General features: G+C 29.2%; 1 protein-coding gene across 7 annotated transcripts; it reads right to left on the bottom strand.

Annotated features, from left to right (window-relative positions):
* Nucleotides 1-692: 692 nt before the first annotated feature.
* LOC122715252 (probable ubiquitin carboxyl-terminal hydrolase FAF-X) lies at nt 693-20,319 on the bottom strand. 7 transcript variants are annotated; one of them, XM_043937288.1, is made up of 30 exons: nt 20,187-20,319; nt 18,647-18,859; nt 18,141-18,405; nt 17,778-18,003; nt 17,553-17,687; nt 17,318-17,474; nt 16,918-17,241; nt 16,565-16,822; nt 16,388-16,486; nt 16,015-16,286; nt 15,687-15,888; nt 15,268-15,597; nt 14,852-15,186; nt 14,528-14,768; nt 14,284-14,421; nt 13,857-14,126; nt 12,026-13,785; nt 11,763-11,936; nt 11,554-11,695; nt 11,166-11,470; nt 10,818-11,068; nt 10,580-10,755; nt 10,288-10,484; nt 10,074-10,201; nt 9,768-9,934; nt 9,419-9,684; nt 9,076-9,326; nt 8,812-9,014; nt 8,463-8,728; nt 693-8,314 (listed from the first exon to the last, which is right to left on the bottom strand). In XM_043937288.1, exons 2-30 carry the CDS (start codon nt 18,710-18,712, stop codon nt 8,137-8,139), a joined length of 7,782 nt encoding a protein of 2,593 aa, XP_043793223.1. In that variant the 5' UTR covers nt 18,713-18,859; nt 20,187-20,319; the 3' UTR covers nt 693-8,136. The 7 variants fall into 7 exon arrangements, with proteins under 7 accessions (XP_043793223.1, XP_043793230.1, XP_043793229.1 ...); XM_043937295.1 differs by having other exon boundaries at nt 8,812-9,005; nt 9,091-9,326; XM_043937294.1 differs by having other exon boundaries at nt 9,091-9,326; nt 20,187-20,318.
* Nucleotides 20,320-20,629: the final 310 nt, after the last annotated feature.

Raw genomic sequence — 20,629 nt, 5'->3', positions numbered from 1 at the left:
ATACAAAATATTTAATATTTGATAATGAAAATAGTTTATTTTCTTTGTTTATGAAACTATGAAACTTATATAAGAGATAAGCAAGATTAATGATAACGATGTCAATGTCAATATCAATTGATTATTCATATGATCGAATATTTGATTTGCGCGCTGTATCATTTTATGTTTTTTCAACAATAATTCATTTACGCATTTAGATTATCGTTTAGTGATTAAATGAAATATTTATATGCAAATGAACGAGGCATTGAATTATTATATTAATTTACCGATATATTATTTTATATATATATATATATATATATATATTATTATCATTGATTTGTTTCAATGATTCATATTTGATCCGATCAATAGTGCATAATAATTTTATGTTTATTGAATTGTTCATGTATATCAAAATTACATAACTTGAAATTTGTAATTAATCAAGAAAATTTCAAGGACAATGGGAGAAAAATGTTGAAATTTGATAACGTACTTGTGCAACGTTTGCTAAACTTTTCAATTTTATCTTCAACAAATATCATAGAAAAAAACAATCATGTGATTTTTATACAAGACAATTTTTTTTAAAGTGAAAAAAAATTCGTAATCGGAATTGAAATAAGTGAATTTTAGATTTTTCTTAATCGCAACACAAAATAAAAGGAATGGAAGAGGAAAGTATTATTGAATTATTTTTATTATTCTTCTTTTTAAACCGTACTTTATTACATTCTGTTAGAAATAATACACAAAAGATTTTCAGGAGCGGCGAAGGTTTTCACGCCGATTACGCACGAGATGAATTTGTCGTTCGATCGATAAATCCCGGTGGATTATATAGCGAACTATCGTCTGCAACCCTTGACGAAAACTATCGATCGGGCCCGAGTTAAATTGAGAATATACAATCTTAATTAATATTTATATTAATGAAAGTTTCTGCGAAAGATCATAATAATAATATATATATATGTATGTATGTATGTATATATATATATATATATATATGGAAGGACACCGATTTTCCTCCCTCTGTTTTTTTTTTTTTTTTTATTTTTATTCTCTTAGGATTGCAGACCCAGTTGGCTCGATTTGTGATTAACATTCGAGTAAGTAAAATGCTTACGTAAATGCGCCTATTTGAAAAACGAATAATGACAGAAAACGACGTGAGCGCTTATCTTCACTTTCTAGCTACTTTTTTAAAGCGTGTTCTTTCTCAGTTATGTTTCTTTTACGCTTCTCACTATATCTTTTTTTTCTTTTTTGTTCTTTTTATTTAAATTTGTCGATCGATCACCGAAGATCACTTATACATAATAAATTAAGAACATCATTCCATTTTTTTTGTTTTTTTTTTATTTTTTTTTTTTTGTTTCTTTTTACCTCTTTTTTGGTATTACTTTCGTTTGAACGTCGATATTTGGTGCTCGGTTACGAAGCGAGTGTTATACAGTTTTTCCAGTTTTTTTTCGAGACGTGCACGCCTAGAAAAAAATCATTTGTCGATTATTTGGTAATAAATCTTGTACGGTATTCTCGTAATAAGTTCCATTAGCATTTTTTCCCCCCTCCGATAAACATCGAGATGAATAAATTTTTTTAATTTTGCCCTTTGCTGCTCGGACATTTCACGAAATTATCTCAGAAACTTTTTTCTCCCATATTATCCCATATTATCGTTAAATATATATAAATGGGATAACACCCGAGAGAAGTTCGTCAAATTGCGATCACCATAGTTTAACTTTCGACCACAATGATCCACAATTATTGAGATATTAAAATCGTATTCAATCTTTTCTTTGAAAAGATCCAATAATCTTACATACGAGGAATTCGATCTTCGTTAAAAAATTTGAAGACGGGCAAAAATTGAGAAGGATAGAATTAATTACCGATGATCCTCTACGAGAGGAAAAGTTGAAAAGTCTGCAGGTTTCGGCCCCAGAATACTTGGTAATCGAGGGAATGATTATCCAACAAGAATCCGTGATCGTTTCACGCTTAGAACGGATGAAAACGAAAAAGACTCAAAGTTGGCGAGGCACAATCTGTTGAAGCACCATAGGTTGAAGGGCACACATACACACACCATATGGTGGGTTTATCTCGATTCGATATGAAAGCAATAATTAAGAGCACGCGAACGAAAGAAACGATATCGGTCGTTATTTGCATTTTCATGCTTCAGTTAGAGAAAAGAGCGCGATTTTATGAAAGCAGTAGGCAAATGCAAGCGATAGGACATCCCTGGTCTTATCATTTAGCAAATAAAGGAAAAGGATATAAATTCTGTATGAAAAAAAAAAAAAAAAAAAAAAAAAAAAAGGGATATTGTGATTACGATATCATAAATCTCTAAAAAAACCTTATTCCTTTAGAATAATTTGATGTCCACGAGACAATTGATATATATAGAATAAGTAATTATTTATTACTTTGTTCTCTCGATAATAATTGATTCATGGACAAATATGACCAAAATTTTTCATTATCTTTTTTTTTTCAATACTCCATATCTCGTATAGTAAATTTTACTAGTTAAGTGACTGCACAACGCAGCTCTTTGAAATAAATACGGAAAATAGATAACGAAAACAGCTTCGGAGGAATGCGAGCAATGTATTATATTCGTCCTGCGAATATTTCTAAGTTATCCTTTATTCACGGGTTGAGTTACAAGGAACGCAGTGCACTGTTCGATATCAATTAATTAATTCATTTATGGAGTTTTTCGGCATTTAATAGATGTCTTCTGGCAATCGGATGTATCCTGCTACGAGACACAATGAATTTCGTGCGGTGATGACAATATACGACCAGCAAAATTTTAATGTCGATCATTCTAACGAGATCTTTTCCTTTCCTTCTTCCCTTTTCTCCCCTATTCATTGTGATAATTGTAATTGCGATGGGATTGGGGCTCGATCGAAAGATTCAATAGCTTAGTCCTAATATAGGACAGCGAAAATTAAATATTCTACTCGATATATCTATAGTATCGTGTAATACTTCATAATTTTCGTAATCCTAAGGATTACAATTATTCTACGGCGCTGTTAGCCAAACCAAACGATCCTCAACTTTCAAGATCAAGATCTTACAATCTTTTACTTAATTCGAATCGATTTTTATGGTTAATGCGTTAAATATAATTATAATTATATTAAATATCGCAATAATTTCGTAAACAATTGCACGAATCTCATTGCGAAAATTATTGTGAATAAAGAAAAAAGAAGTAAACGATATTTTTATGTTTTTACGTTGGCATAATTCGATAACGCCATCTTAACAAATTTAACAAAAATTTATAGAAAAAAAAAAAAAAAAAAGAAAAAATTAAACAAAAGCGTGTATTTGACGGACAAAGTAATATATACACACTTTTATATTTGGTTTCGAACGAAATTAGCTTGAAACCAACTGGCTCGATTATCAACGCTCTCATTGTCAGACACATCTACCGAAATTTCACGCACCGTTTTTTCACGTTTTATTATCTTCAATATAGGCAGACATTTATCACGCGAGTGACGAATCGGGGAAAGAAAAAACATTTTCCAATGTCCAACGTCGAATCGAACCACGATTTCGAGCTTTTATATAATATCTTTCCTTATCTACCGACTAAATTTCCATACGATTCTCGACCGTTTCGTCATTTGGATGCCAATGTCGAACGATTTTATTCACGCACACGTTAAGCAAAAAGTCACGCGAAAGAAGCTGTTCGTTCCGACGAGCGCTTCTGCTTTTTTTTCTCTCTTCGTACTTTCATCGGCCCTGCTACGATCTCTCTTTTCTTCTCCTCACATTATATTTCCTTCTCCATATTTCTTCATATTTCGAACAATAAAGAAAATAAATGAATCTCTCACAAAGTAAAAATAGTTTCGCAAATTTTCTTTTTGCAATCTCTTCATTTATTTAAGTCATTTCTTTAGACACGTAAAACTGAGAACCGTAACAGGGTAATAATTTAGATATCTTTATTCGCTTTATAATCTGTAAAATAGACAGAGGACGATCCATCTTAATTTATATATATATATATGTACATAATTGAAAAAAAATTACTATGAATATAATATTAGTAAATAAAGTGTATAGATTACGTTAAAATATCAAAGATATCACTGGATATCTGATATCCAATAGTTATTCGTTTTGCTCTTTACATGGCACTTTATTTCTTACTTATAAAAATCAAAATTAGAAAAAAAAAAAAAGATATAATATATTTTGCTTTTTTTAAATAGATTAGTTTATAAATAAAAGTGGATCGTCCTATATGTCGAACCTTCTTAAAATATCAATGAACATTCCGATTCAAGATAGAATTCAGTGACAAAAGAGAAAAATATTACTTATAAATTTTTGTTACGTTGAATAACGCGATTGACGCTTAAAGACGAAAAATGAGTTCGCGTTAACCCTTTGCAATCCAATATTATTCGCGTGTAAAAAGGCAGTTTGGAATAAATTAACCCTCACAATGCTATACCATAATTTTTTTGTATGCTTTCTCGAAAAATATGAAATTCATCCGTGATTTGAAGTAAAAAACTTACGATCATGCAATATATCATAAAAATCAGCATCAAAAGGGTTAATAAAAAATGTAATTTTTCGTCGAATAAAAGAAATGCTTGAAACAAAAAAAAGATGTATTTTATAAATGGAACGCAAAGGGTTTGGCAATGAAATCAAATACGCGTGTAAATTGTAAATACATTGACCGCTTAACGAGGTAGTTTCATTGTTAAATCATTTCGTATTTTTTTCTCTTCTTTTTTTCTTTTTTTTTTTTTATTCCTTTTTTTTTATTCGATTTCATTTATTTGTTTTGTTTTATTTTTCTTTTTTTCATACTCGAAATAGTCTCAGTGGAGGTTTTCAAAGGCAAATGAAAAATACAAGCACCATATAAACGGTGGAAGTTGTTTCTGGTATCATGAAAAAGACATGCTAAAACGGAGACGTATATATGTATTTGAAAATCTAATTTTATATTGTTATATTTAAAACATAAAAAAAAAAGTTGAAAGATTGTGTGAACAATTATATTGAAAAAAAAAAAAAAAAAAAAANAAAAAAAAAAAAAAAAAAAAAATGAAACTTCGAGAGATATGCTATGCTACTAAATGAACGAGGTTCGTTAATCTCTTTCCGTTTATTTAATTTTACTGACTAGAGCGTCGATCGAGTTAATACATAAAATTACCTTTACAACTAAAACTAAACGGACATCAACGAGGGACTCTTTTCTCCTTATTATTATTATTTTTTGTCTTTTTTACCTTAAGTTTTACGAAAATTAACTTCGCGTACAGTCGAATTATTATAATTGTTTTTTTCGTTTTCGTTTTTTTTTTTTTTTCTTTTTTTTCTTTTTTTACGTGTCGTTTTGCTTAAGTATATAACTGTACAACTTTAGTTTTTTTTTTTTTTTTTTTTTATCTTTTTTCATTATTTCATGTGCAGCATTTGCCTTTGATTTTGATTAACGTCGTATCAGTTATCAAGATTTGAAATATTGTTTTCTTTTCTGTTTTGCATTCTTTTTTTTCTTTTTTTTTTCTTTTTTTTTTTTTTTTTTGCATCATTTTTCATCGTTGTTGTTCTCTGTATAATTAAGTTTCATGCAAAAATGTAATTTTGCATCCGATTATCTTTCGTTGACTATAAAAAACGAGCGTGATTATTCGCAATTACCGTATTAAAGATGGTCAATCTTGATCGACTCTCATAGATATATTTTGCACAAAATTCGTGTTTCTTTAAACCATGAATTAGAATCATTTGCCCGGTTATATCTCATATCCACTTTTCTATCTCTATCATTGCTCGTTCGAAAGAAAAAAAAAAGAAAGAGAACAAAATATGAAAGAAAGAAAGAAAAAGAAATGACACTATAGTACTAATATATCATGACACAAACTTCGAAGTTCGACCACTTAAATCTGATATTGATTGTTTGAAAATAATCAAGTTATGTATATCATACAAGACGTGTTACGCTTATTCTTTTAGCGATACAATTAAATATTAAATAATTATAAACTACATTCTCTCCGTTAACAAAAAATTGAACTTAGCATACAGTCTGTGTACAAAAAACCAGGATTTACAATAGCGTACTAACCTCAATGTATAATAGGAATATAATAATTTTTATCACATATAAAAAGCAGTTGCATATGTACATATCTGAGTAAGATTAGGTACCATTATTATTTTAACCGATAGTAGCTATTATATAATTTGGTACACTGTTTAACGTGAATATTTGATAAATACGAACAGTAATCAATATATCGTTATTTCCTGGTGTCTTGACATAATCGTTGATTTTCTCATCGCACGAATTCCTATGTATACACACGGTTTCTTTATATCCTCATTACACGTGACTTTATTTTTCTCTTTCTTCCTCTTTAGTAATATTTATATAATATCTATATAACACATATTATTTAATAAGTCTAGAGCTATGGCCAATTCATATGTTAAAGAATCGCAGTTATTGTTATTCCCATGTTTTATTATTTCATTGTTTTTATACAAATTCCTGATAAAGTACCGAACAGTATATAAGCAGTACCATCTAATCTATCATTTTCTTTTATTAATTGAAAACTAAGAATTGTTTTTACAATACTGCGAAAAGACCATAGCTCTTTTTTTCAACGATGGATCGTACCTTAGAACGATACAAATTAGTGTTATTCTTTTTATATTTATTTCATACCCTTTTGTGTCGCTACCGTCACGCTTTCTTCAATTCCGTTTTTCATTCGTTTTTCGTTTTATAGAAATTTTTGGATTTTGAACAAGGCTTATTTTCTTTTTTGCGGCACTGCGACTCCTTATGTTAAACTGATAATGATTTCCTTTTATTCTGCCGCATTTTTATATGTGTATTCATCATTATTATTTAAATTAGAAATATTCCGTCATATTTGCCATTTCTTATTTATATAATTTTTAAACAATCAACTACTTGAATTTCGCTCGATCAAATTTTTTCTCATCATTTCTTATAAATAGCCCAAAAAACATAACAAACAAAATACATATAATCAAATTTGAAGTAACAATTCGATTCTTAAACAACTATCTAAATACAAATGGAGTCGCACAATATCGAAGGCACAACTCTTTTCTCAAATTAGATGAACTGAAAGAAAGCACAATGGGAGGCATCATTGGTGTATGTTTAAATTCTTATACAGCTGTATCGAAGAAGTGACTTTCCTTTCTTTTTTTTTCTTTTTTTATCTCCTTTTTTTGTCTTTGATATTCGAGATTAAGTACAAGAAAATTTTCATTTCATTTGAAAGACTAAAATAGTGAAATATTGGTAAATGTGTAATTTTTTCTTGATTTGTAACTCTGCTCTTTTCAATTAAGTCGGAAACTACTGTATTTTTTAGCCTTATTCTTCGGTCATTAGAAAGTTTCATTTTTTAACTTTTTATTAGTAACAAATTTACATAGACATACGGAAGTTATGTTCTTTTTTTTTATACCTTTGTTTTCTATTCCGGCAGAGACGGGATTCCATAACACTATTCGCTATACATTTATACAATCTTATCGTATTCCTACACTTGAATTCAAATGCATTAATCGAGGCAAATATAATTTTTAGCTCAATCGTTTTTTTTCTTTTTTTTTTTTTTCCTTGTCAATCTCTTTTCCGAAGATTTCTTTCTAAGAAAATGTTTTTTTTTTTCTCCGATATTCTAAAGTTCAAATAATATAAGTGCAATAAACAAAGAATACACGAACATTAGAGATAAGAAAAAATCACGATGAGAGTTCGTTGCCTCAATCAATACGTAAAAATTCTGTTCTTATTTAATAATCGCTGTTTCTAATATCGTTCTTTTTTTTCTTCTCAATAGTGCAGATAGCTATGCCACATCGTATCATTCAAAGTAACTGCCCACAGTAAAACTGTCAAGTTACAAATGCAAGTTCTTGAATACCAGCAAAAGAGAACAAATCTGCGAGTTATATTTGTACAGGTGCCTCTATCGTTCGGCACCAAGCTGCTGGCGCAGTAATTTCTAAATATCTTGAAATGGTTTCACCGAGGCAGCAACTTGGTAGAACGTCAATATGTAGCGTTCATTATGGATCCTGGCTGGTATTTTGTGATGACTCACAGTTCTGTGGACTATGTAACTGATGAGCTGGTGGTGTAAGAATAACTGGAGATTGGGACCAAAGAGGAGTATGAACTGGAGATGGTCTAGGTTGAGATTGTTGTTCCTCTTGCATTTGTTGTATTACAGTAACATCAGGATAACTGAAAAAAAATAAAAGAAAACAATTAAATAAAATTAAAATTTTTATTGAAATAAAAACTATATTTACGATAAAAACTATATTACGATATTACGATACTATATTTATGATAAATAAAATTAAAGAAATTTTCTTCATCAAAATCTTACCCTATACATCCCCAGACTAAACTACGTCTCGATCGCAATATATCTCTGTTTTGTGGTTGATATTTTTCTGTTTCTTCCGTACAATCCTCGCTTGTGTCTTCCACTTCCTGTTCTTCATCAGGACAAAGTTCGCATGCTCTTTCTAATGTTTTCTTTGCACTATTACTACGTTCCAAAACATAACCATTTGCAGAATCATTAGATTGAGCTGGTGGAGACCAATTACTATATGCATGGGTGTATGGTGCTGCAGAAGTATAAGGTCTCTAAAAATAAAATTATTATTATTATTAAATAAATTAGTTTTTTTATACTATTATAATCAAAAAAAAAATTTTTTGTTCAATACTTTATCGAGTTCTTCGTGAAGCCAGTCGGTAGCATGTATCCATTTTCTTTTCAATTCAGAACTATGATGTAAAAGTTGATGTGCAGGTCTACATTTGCTAAAAAGCTGCACCATACATTTAATACATTGATATCCTCTTTTCTGATAATGATGTTTACTTCTTTGTATTATTTCGAATAAACCTTCTCTTTCATCTGGTACACCTAATAATAATTACGTTTTACGATCTCAAGTTTTAACATCTCTTAAATTAAAAATTTATACCTGCAACGTTTGTACCTTTTAGAGCATTATGAACACGATGTGTTTGCCATGAATCTTCCATAAGAAGTACAGCAAGTAATAAGTCAGTGTGATGTTTTATTTCGTGTGCAAAAGAAAATCCAATCTGCCATAATAATTCACTGAGAACGGTTCGAGATACGTGAGGATTCTCCCAACAACAATATTGCAATAATTTTACTGTATCTTCAGTAACATTAACATCTGCATCTTCGATTAATTTTTTCATATAACTGCAAGACAAAAATTATAATTTGTTCTATATCTTTTACTTAAAATTATAATTTGTTTCTTTTACTTAAAATACAATTTGTTTAAAACAAACCTGTTTTTAACGAAGAGTATATCTGCTGCTTGTGGTTGAATAGGCATCAAATATTCATTTTGACATGCTGGATCACCATATGGATTTGATAAAGGTACTACTCCTGACTGTGCAAGACTCGAGTGTGCTTTTGATGATACATCACAACAGCGTATTAACATACTAACTACTTGATGCAATTTTGTTAATTCAGGATACTGATATTTTATCGTAGGACCGGGTCCTTCATCAATCGCAACCAGCATAAATGTAACAGGGACATTTAACTATGATAAAAAATATGAATGATACAATCCAAATAAATAATTAAATATTTTTTTATTTATAAATAAAGAAAATTGTAATTTACCTTAAGCAATTGAGCTTTTTCAGCAAGACCAAGCGATGCATATGTATGAAATAGTGAGAAATAATGTGGCAAATGGCGTCCATGATCCGAGATTTCACGATGAAGTAAAGAAAGAACTGCGTGTAATAAATGATCACTAAGCGTTGCTGTTGGATCCAAAAGTATAGCTAAAAAATATGTTAAAGATTTTTTATTAAATTTTTTAAATTATTTTATAAGTTCATTTTTATTATATAGTTAAAAAAAAACAAAATTTCATATTCACGACAATAGAATATAAATTAAATAATAAATTTAAATATTTACTTGGTGCATTTAGACTAGGCGGCACACACGGTCCATCTAAGAGAGAAATATGTGCAAGAAATACCAATATTTTAAGAAAAGCTGTTCGAACTTCTGTACTGGGACAACTCAAAAGATATTCGCAAAATCTAGATAATTAATTAATTTATAAATTAATTAATAAATATCAATATTTTGTAAATTTATATATATATATATTTAAAAAAATTCCTACCTATGAGGATGATTAAATAGAACATTATGAGCAAACCAAGATCGTACTGATTTGCTGCTACGTAAATGGTGGCAAACGATATCATACCAATCTGTTGCATTACCGCGTAAAGTTTTCTTAGTATGAAAACCTGTATAAAACAGAAATCTTGATGCTAATTGTACGGATAACATTGCGAGTTCCTCCTGCTCTGGGCTCTATAATTATAATTTTTAAAAATTATAGATATTTGACAAATAATATTATCATATATGAAATGAAATATATATTATCATTTGTTAAATCAACTTACAAGTTTTTCATTCATATTTTGTCTATTGATGTTATGAGGATTACAAGATACAAGTTTTTTAATAAATTGAAAATATTCTGCACTAAATTGGTTTCGATTATGCATAAATTTGATATTTTGTTTTCTGACACTATATTCAATAGCTGAGGGCATTTTCATAACTCCTAGTTTCGTATCTAAAAATTATAGTATTTTCAAATAAGTACTTTTCAACAAATAAATTTCAGACAATACTTACACAATGATAATTCGTTAACGCTTTTCATTAAAGAATTTTCTTCTACATCTAATCTGGTATAAAATAACATATAAGCATTCCACCATCGCTTTTGTTTTCGGTAACTCATTCTTTTAAGCATATGGTCAAATACTTCTCCTAAATAATCACCACCAAAACATTGAGATTTCATTTCTTCTTCTTCTTCCATTTTACATTCCGTAACGTCACCGTCATCAAACTTATACCATTTCGCAACACCATCATTTTGCCTAATAGATACAATAATAATAATAATAATAAAATTGAATTATATTAAAAATAATATGTAAATATTAATGTTGCATGTATACATAAATATTTCAATACCTATGTAAAATATATGAATAATAATGACCACCACTAGCTTGACCACTATGTACTACAATCCCAGTTAATTGATATTTAGTACAAGTTCCTTTCATTGACTCTTCATAATCACAGTCTATAACTTCTCCCTCCAATTTTGCGAGTCCAGAAACAGTATAAGGTTCCATATCCAAATCTCTTGGAAATTCAAAATAATCGTTAAATTTTATGGCGCAAACCCTTTCATAGTCATATTCAAATCTTTTTAATTGTATGGCTAAAACAGGTGGTAACTTCTTTACACACAATCGTTTTACCGTCACAACCTAAAAAAATATTTGAATAAAAAATAGAAATTATAAATTTTATGAATACAATAATTTAAAATATAAACATTTAAAATTCATACCTTTTTATTACATTTGTCGCAATGATAAGCGTCTGCACCCTCTAATAATTCTCCTTTTACATATTGTTCAAGAGAGTCCAATAAATTACTATGATTCCTTATATCCACGCTTATCAAACTAAATGGTTCCTCCTTGGAATATCTGAAGATAATGTAATGCGGTATTACAGTTTACCGAAAAAAGCAAAATTTAAGAATTAAGAAGGTACCTATGAGGGCAACCTTTGCAGATTTTCTGATCACTGTATGAACCACCCAGAATCTTGCTCATTATTTGTTCATGTCCTAAGGCTTTTAATGCCTCATCTAAACTTTCCACTAAGCTCATAAAAAATTCTACTGCATCTTGTTGTTCTCTAAGATTTACAGGTTCACCTTGCAGTCTGAAATATTAATAAAAATATTGATAAATTTTTATAATTACAAATCGATAATAATCTAATCTAATCTAAAAATGTTTACAGATATTTACTTAAAATGTTTCCAAAGTCCTCTAGGTATGTAATATTGTAATTTACTATATGCTAAATGACCAAAAATTGCTTGAACTTGTTTTAAAATACCAATATTATATTCTTTTCGAGATTCATCTGCTCCACATTTTTCTTCATTTGTATCATTATCATTTGTTTCTATCGTTTGTTCTCCTTCAATTCTTTCTTCTCCAGAAAAATCTTCATTCAAATCTATCGCTGCACCTTCTGCAGCCAAAAGTCCAACTCTTATACTCTCAACCATATACAATTGTTGTAATACTGAATTCATATAACAAGTTGCGCCAGCATTTTTCAAACCTACAAAACCTTTTAATGGCCTAAGCCCGACGGGTGGTAAGTAATCCCATTCTACTAGCGGTTCATCTCTTTCAGAGTAGAACATATCAGTGAGCATTGTGACTAGAAGTTTCATGTTAGGTACACAGCCTACACAAAGACCTACAAGTAAATCAAATGCGGCGCTAGTCGATTGAGGAGTCGTGCATACTGGGCTCGCTTGCGAAGCACTCAGTTCTCCAGTGCTACGAAGTTGCAACATAAGACGAGACGCAGGAAATACAAAATCTTCAACCAATTCTTTAATCAAATTTACTCCATGTTTTTCATCAGAGCCAAGTTCATATTTTTTACTTGGAGGTAAAAAAGAAAGTAATTCTTTAGTAAGACTAAGGTGACCTTCAAGAACGGCTTCATCAACTTGACTTTCTCCAGTTTCTTTAACATTATCTCGTACTTTTTTTAACCATGCTATTTCAATGTTCAATAATGTTTCAGCTGTCAAGAGAGGACATCCCGACATATGTGCAAAATTTAACAATCTACATAAAAGCTGAAAATATTCGTGACTCTGTTTTGCATGTTCCATAACAGTAGTATTCAAAACAGTGAAAAGTAATGTTATTGCAAAAAGTAATGGTTGATGACCACTACTATACCATGTCGATATAAGAAAAAATTGTTCAGCCGCAGCCATTCTAACCACTCTTGATGTACTCAAGAGCACAAGATCTATCAAAAATGTATGCCACATTTTATCTCTTGATAATGATTCTAATGCAGTTGGATTCAATACCAAAGCGATTGTCAGAACTTCTAATGCTTCTTTACATACTAACACATCGTTATTGTCAGGATTATTTGATGTTTCCTTTTCGTTTATTTCATGAAGTGTATGAAGCATTTCAGCAGATGCATTTATATTGTTTAAATTACCTGTGGATGCCGCCCATGCTAGCCTAATTATGGCACGAATAGTAGCTACATCTGGTAACTCCCAGGAAAGAGCTTGCATAAAAAGTTGTCGACATTTGTCAAATTCTGCTGCTCCACACAACATTCGAAGCGCTAAATGTTGCGCTAAATTCGTTGCTACACTTCTCAACATATATTCAGTATTCTGATTAGGTACACTTTGTAAGGCTTGTTTTAAAACTGCTACTGGACCTCGATTATTATGAACATGATTATCGTGATTTTCTGAAATTCCAGCTTGCTGCATTTCATCCATTACACAAGCCATCACATTACCCACTGTCGTTAATAGAAGTTTACATAATTTTAAGACTGTTAAATATGCTGCTCGTTTCGTAGTTTCATCTGCATTTGGTAAAAATTTATTTTTAGTTAACATTTCAAGAATAACACCAGCTTCGCCACTCTTTATGAAATTACACTGAAACTCAAATGCTCTTTCTGACATTGGATCTAAAACTGGCATTAATAAACTATATAAAACCTGAAATATAAATAATTTATTATGAATTATTTTAAAGACTATAAAAATGAGTAAATATTAGATAAATTTACCTCTAAATTGTATAAAACTTGGCTAGAACTTGTAGTAAAAAATAAAGAATCTACTGTAGTATTTTGTTCATTACAAAGAGCATTATCTAAATTGTTATCATCTTTACAGTGACCGAATAATGATTGTAATCGTGATACAGTAAGAGTATCTGGTGGCACCAATTGTAATAAATTTCTTGCACCATCGCGTAATTGCGCGTGTTGAAGACTACATCCAAGATCTGCCAATTGAAAGAAGAATGTAGCATACTGCGATCTTTGCGATATAACCTGTAATAAATATGAAATCATTAAATTTTTAATTAAAAAAAAAAAATTTTAAATTGATACTACTTTATAATTATATTTTATAATATATATTTTATAATTTTAATTATATAAATTTAATTATATAAATACATAATAATAGTTATATAAATTAACATACCACACCAGGTAAACTATTTTCTGCTTCTATATCTGGCCCATCATATGGATGATGTGGAGAACTAGTAGAACTATCTGAACTACTATCTGGTGAACTTGGCAAATTGCTATTAACTTGACTTAATTTCGCAGACAATAGCTATATAAAAAATACTTAATTCTTTAATTATTGCATTATTATTTTATTTTAAAAGAAAATTCTAAGGATTGTTATTATTTTTTAAAAAGAGAAAAAGTATATATACCATTTTATCTCTTAATGGAGTTTGAGAAAGTAGTTTTCTATCATCTGTTGATTCCAAAGGTTCTCCATTAAGAAATAAATCAAGTTTTACATTTGATCCATTGGCCTTAATTCTGCGTAATATTTGTCGCCTTAATGATCCTAAAGTGTCATTACTATGTGTAAATATTTCTATATCATCCACATTACGACCAGGATTCGCAAAACGAATGATAAAAGATAGATGCTTCCCACGAACTGCTCTGTAATCAAATAAAAATTTTTAAAAATACATACTTTCTTATTATTTTAAAAATTCGTCATTTTTATAAATAAATAGGAATACCTATGTAGTGGTAATATTTTCCGTTCTCCTGGAAATGTTGTATCACATTCATTTATGTATTCTTGTAATACCTTCATAACACGACACATCTTCATAGCTTCTATTTTAATTTTATTTGACATTTGCTGCTCACGTTCTTCTTTTCCTTCAAGATATACTTTACTTAATACGGATACAGTATCATAATGAGCTTTCAATCTGTCCATACATTCTCCTATATATGTCACATGAAATGCCAGAACTGATGACTGAAGTCGTGGTCCTAAATTAGTATTCACTTCTTTTAATAATTCTATAGCTCGATTTGCAATTTCTTCAGGACTATTGGTCACAACCTAAATAAAGAAATCCATATTAATATATGATAATATAAAAAATATTATAAAAAGAAATAATTAATATTAAATTTTACTTACACGCCATAAATAATCTGTACCAATTAGGTCAACGTCATCCATAAGAAATGTTCTTCTTTTCAATTTTAATTTTCCTTCCTTAGAATTGACAGCTTTGAAAAATCTTTCATAGCATTTGATACCACTTTCCGTAAGTAAAGTTGGATCTAATTGTAATATATTATTTTGGAAGAAGTCTTTATTTATTGCTGGGTCAAGATCTGGTTCATCTCCCATTAATTTTGAAAACCATTTGAAACATGCTTCACGATCAGATACAAATACACCTTGTTCTGCTAAACATTGCCAAATCTGTTCAGCTTGATCTGCACATAACCATAGTTGACCATCCTAAAAAAAAAAGACAAATAAATTTATAATAATGCACTGTTAGAAAATATCAATATACATAAGAAAATATTAAGTAATATAAATATTACCTTTAACAAAAAACGAAGAAAATTAAGTCTTTCTTGGACTTGCATAATATGGTTATAACGACCATCATGCATATAAATATTTGCGTCAATATCTGGATTTTCTTTCACCAACTGTCGCATTTTATCCATATAGTTTGTTAAACTGTTCGTCACAAGAATTACTGCAGAATGTTCTGCTTGAAGTCGTTCTATAACATCTTGTCTATATGATAAAATATAATAGAAAAGAATAAAAAAAATTTCATTATAAATTTTAAATTATTAATTTCTATGTTTCTATTTTAAATTATTAATTTCTATGTTATTAAAATTTAAATAAATATATTACCTATAATGATGATTCCGTTGTCCATGACATGCTATATTAGGATTTGGTTCATAAAGGCAGCATATTTCCCGAATTTGTTTTAATGCAGGCAAAGCCCATTTATCACTATTTTTTAATTCTTCCACGCATTTGTCTAGCCAAATTGTCTTTTGAGCATCTCTTTCTTGTGAACACGAATAATCAAGAATCTTTACATGAGCATTTAATGCTTGATCCATTATTTCTGTAGGCACTTCATCAGAATGAGCCAAATTCCAAAAAAGAGTTAAAACCTAATATTAATAGAAAGTATAATTAAATTTAAAAGTAATATAGTAATATAGTTTTATATATGCAATAAAAAGAAAGTTTTATATATGCAAAGTTTTAGTACTTTATGTGCCATTACTCCATCCTTATCATCCTCTGCTAATCTGCGAATTAATTCTAGTAATTTTTCTCCTTGTTTTTTATTAGCAGTCTTCCAACTCATCTAAAATAAAAAAAGATTTTAATTAAGTTATAATAATCAATGGAATAATAATGATTATAATTTTATAATAGTGAACACCTGAAAACATTCAAATAAATGATCAAGTTGTTCAGGACTAAAATCCCAAGCAAGTTTGGCTAATAAATCATGGACATTTTTCACAATTGCTTCATGTTTTCCAGCTTGTGCTGCCCAAACAGCATCTAAATCTTCTAAAGTTAATGCTCGTTCTTTTATAATAAAACGTAAAATCTTTTCCAATTTTTCAACATATTGAGGTTGATGTAACGAATCTCTTAAAACAATTTCTAAAACTCCATTTTCCTTTATCCATTTCTATATAAATAAAATAATATTATTTATCGATATTGATTAATAAATTATATGCACTTGAATTAAAACAAATTTTAATAAGATTAAAATAAACTTACCGCCATACATTCTGCAGTAAGCCATTCTTCTTCTTCAACTATCGCATTTCGATGTTGGTAAAAACTAACAGTGGCAATCACTTTATTTACTTCATTTAAAGCATTCATTTTTCCGTTAAATGAAGAAATTTGCAAAAGTCTCAATATCATTTTCAATCTTAGAATTCCTAAATTTTTAATCATCTCCTCTTGATGTGGTACTCGTGATACTAAACATTTGGCTGCTTTGATTATAGCTGATATTGCATCATTTTTTGATTCATTTTTTGCTTCTTTTTTTAATTCTTCATCAGTTAAATTATTCAAAATTACAGGCACCATTTCCTATAAACATAAAAATATACAGAAAACGTAATTTCAAATATAATTTTTTAATAAAATTTTTTCATAAAATAATTACCACAATAGGCATAAGATATTTAACTATTGTGTGAACAGTAAGTAGTTCATAACATAAACCGAAAGGTCTGATTAAAGCATAAATAACTGGTACTGTTAAATTTCGGCCGTTTTGAAATCTGGAGAGTAAAATTTCAAATCCATTAAGACTGCCAAATCTGTAAAAAAAAAATAAAGTTAAATATATCTTACATAAAGTATAAAAAATAAAAAGATTATTAGTATCATTTATTAACCTATTTATAAGATCTACTAGCCATCCGCGAGGACTTCTTGAATCAGGAGGTGGCCGGGCATAAAGCTGTTCATCAGGGATATCACTACCCGGTGGGACAGTTTCTGAAACTCTTGCTGCATTAAACGTATGAAATCTAAAACAAAGTTCGAGAAGCCAATATAAGTAATAGAAATATAGAAATACAATATATCTACAGTTACAAGAGGAAAAAATAATAACTCACTTATTACTAGGATTAAAAACCATTGCCAGCAAATCAAGAAGAGGAAACCAATCCTCATCTAATTTCAGAATACATAGATCCACTAACCGCTCGCAGTTTGCATTAATACAATTTTGAATATTCATTTTCCAACTACTTACTGCATCATCAGTCAATATTTTAGTAAAAGAAATAGTGAGTCCCTCTCGAAAAAAGCGCTGACATGCTTCACTTTGTACATCAATTCCTAAATAAAAATTTATATTTATTATAGTAAATACATATTTTATATTTAAAATTGATAATATTTAATTCAATAAAATTTAAAAACAATTTATAATATTTGTAATATATATGGTTATAATATATAACCATATATTATACCTTTTTTACAAAGATCGATACTGGCTTGTAACAGGCACTCTAGTTCTTGTTCTGGTAGAACTGGTACAACCCATCGTGGACTAGATATTTTTTCATGAAGCATATTGAGTTTTGCAACAGGAAAATCGGGTTCGCCATGAAGTTGATTACTATCCTCTATTGAAGTTAAGGTATCATTGGTGCATTCTGTTTGTACCACATTTTCCGTGAGTTGAAGTCCTGACATTGTATCAGCTAATTGTTGCGGACCCGGTGGACTATGCATCTATTATTATATAATATTATTTCAATAATATAATTCAATTTAATGATAAAAATAAATATAAATGTCAATAAACATATCAATAAACATATTTTAAATTATACATCATATAAAACATTATAATGAATTTTATAGAAAAAATTTATTTCAAATATAATTTAAATATTATAAAATATTATATTATAATTTATATATTTAATTGGATAAATGATTATTACATATCATATAAGAATAATTTATATACCTGTGTACTTTGCTGGCTGTCAGGAGGGTCTATGCCTACTCCTTGGCCTCTTGTGGCAATCGTCATTTTGTGTGCTCTTTGCTATATTCCAATTGTCTCAATACCTCTTGGTCCAATAATCGCACCACCAATAACAATCATCCAACTCATTCACTGACATTAAATATAATTATACCCTAAAGGCCTTGTTTGAATAAACTATACCTACATTATCTGTAACAAAACAACAAAAATTTTATATTAAAATTAATATAATTTGTACAACTTATATTGAAATATAAAAATATTATAAAAAATAATCTTTCAATTAAATACATATAATACTAATCTAATAATTAAAGAAACTATAACAATAAATAATAAATATTTTTAAATCTTATAAACTATTTATGTTATTACTTAATTTTACAACAGTTTTATATTCATTAAATATTCATTGTCTTATTATCTTTGTATGTTTATTAAGACATCTATTATTATTTATAACAATAATAATATGTAAATATTTATGTAAAAAAACAAGAATGATTAAAAAATATAAAATAAAAAATATTTAAAATCTTTGAAAAATAAATTAATTGAAAAATTAGAATGGATGAAAAATTTGTAAGAGAAAATCTATGTAATTCGGAGTCATTTCAAGGGACATCGGTACCGTCAATATTTTATAGTTGATTAACAGAAAAAGAATTTAACGAAGACTGTGCAATAAACGTAGATAATGAAGAACGTTTCATACATTCTATAAATCGCATGACAGCATGATCTTGTTAAGGTTTCAACGAACAAATTCCAATTATTCGTCTTGATCAACGAGAACGATTCTTTCATAAAAGTTAATAGCCACTTGATCGCACGAAACTAATAACGAAACTAATAATCACGTATAAGGGTCTATATTCCTTTGGAATTTCGCAATTCATGAAAGGTACGATGTCATGTCGCGAATTATTTCTCTATCTCCTTCTCTCTTCTTTCGATCTCTCTCTTGCTACCTCTTTATTTCTCGGGTGTATCGTCAAACGTACCGAACTGTCAACCGTCAAAAATTAGAATCAGGAAACGACCAATCCGGTCTGCTTTCTGTTGATGAAAAAGCATCATCAACCAAAGAATTTCGTGAACAATCGTCGCTAAATTAGCTTGAAATTACGCGAAATATGTATACAGCGTGCTTACAAAGGACTAACGTCGAGCGGCGACGAAAAGAAGTCTCGATTTTTCATAAACGCGCACTTCTTCTACGAATGTCAAATTTCTTTCGATAATTAGAGATAAGTGAAAAGATCCCACGTAACCGGTACCTATGCAATTTCAACAATCCTCGGTGTCCAGGGAGCAACTATTTTCGCCCCGTTCACTCAACCGGGCCACCTCCGGACAAAATGGCGGCCATCCTAACGATTAGCATTGCCGTATTAAAGAAAATCTTTCAAATTTTCTTTTCAAGAAAATGCCGATTCGTTAAAATCATGTAAAGATACACAGAAACTTGTTATTATCACCAATTATTGCATCAAACTTCTATTGAGAAACGCACCTTTACATAGTAAATGGTGGTAGAAATTTGTTGCACTTTTTGACGTGACGTTGTAGAACTCACTGGTAAATCTGTAAACACGACTATCTTACGGCGCTACTGTCGTTCTCTAGTCAAAACGACCACTGACACCACATTCACGGTGTTTCTGGTGTATTTTCTTGCTCTTCTTGTTACTTCCTTTAATTTTGATCATCGCTTCTTTTAATTCTTTTTATTTATTTCACTTTTTAATCGAAATATTCTGTTTCAAAAACTTTATTATAAATAGTTTATTTCCTTTAATTCATGTTACCTATAAAAATTCTAATAATATAACGTATATATGTACAAAAAATTTTCAACCCCTATTGTCTTATATATTATCCTTGTTATAGGAATTTATCTTAATATTTTAAAAATGTAACTTCTTTAATGTTAAAAATATTTGTTTAATATAATAC

The sequence above is a fragment of the Apis laboriosa genome, unplaced genomic scaffold, assembly GCF_014066325.1.
Source record: "Apis laboriosa isolate Shangri-la unplaced genomic scaffold, ASM1406632v1 scaffold34_cov151, whole genome shotgun sequence".
NCBI classification, from domain to species: domain Eukaryota; kingdom Metazoa; phylum Arthropoda; class Insecta; order Hymenoptera; family Apidae; genus Apis; species Apis laboriosa.
This window is presented reverse-complemented; position numbering and strand designations above follow the sequence as displayed.

Bases quoted from the DNA above. Each gene is read 5' to 3' on its own strand.
- LOC122715252 (XM_043937288.1), bottom strand. From the start codon at position 18,712: ATGACGATTGCCACAAGAGGCCAAGGAGTAGGCATAGACCCTCCTGAC. The intron at 11,069-11,165 runs GTATTGAAATAT...TGTATCTATTAG, and splicing joins TATTCATATATTTTACATAG to GCAAAATGATGGTGTTGCGA. The intron at 9,685-9,767 runs GTAAATTACAAT...TTTTTATCATAG, and splicing joins AAAAAGCTCAATTGCTTAAG to TTAAATGTCCCTGTTACATT.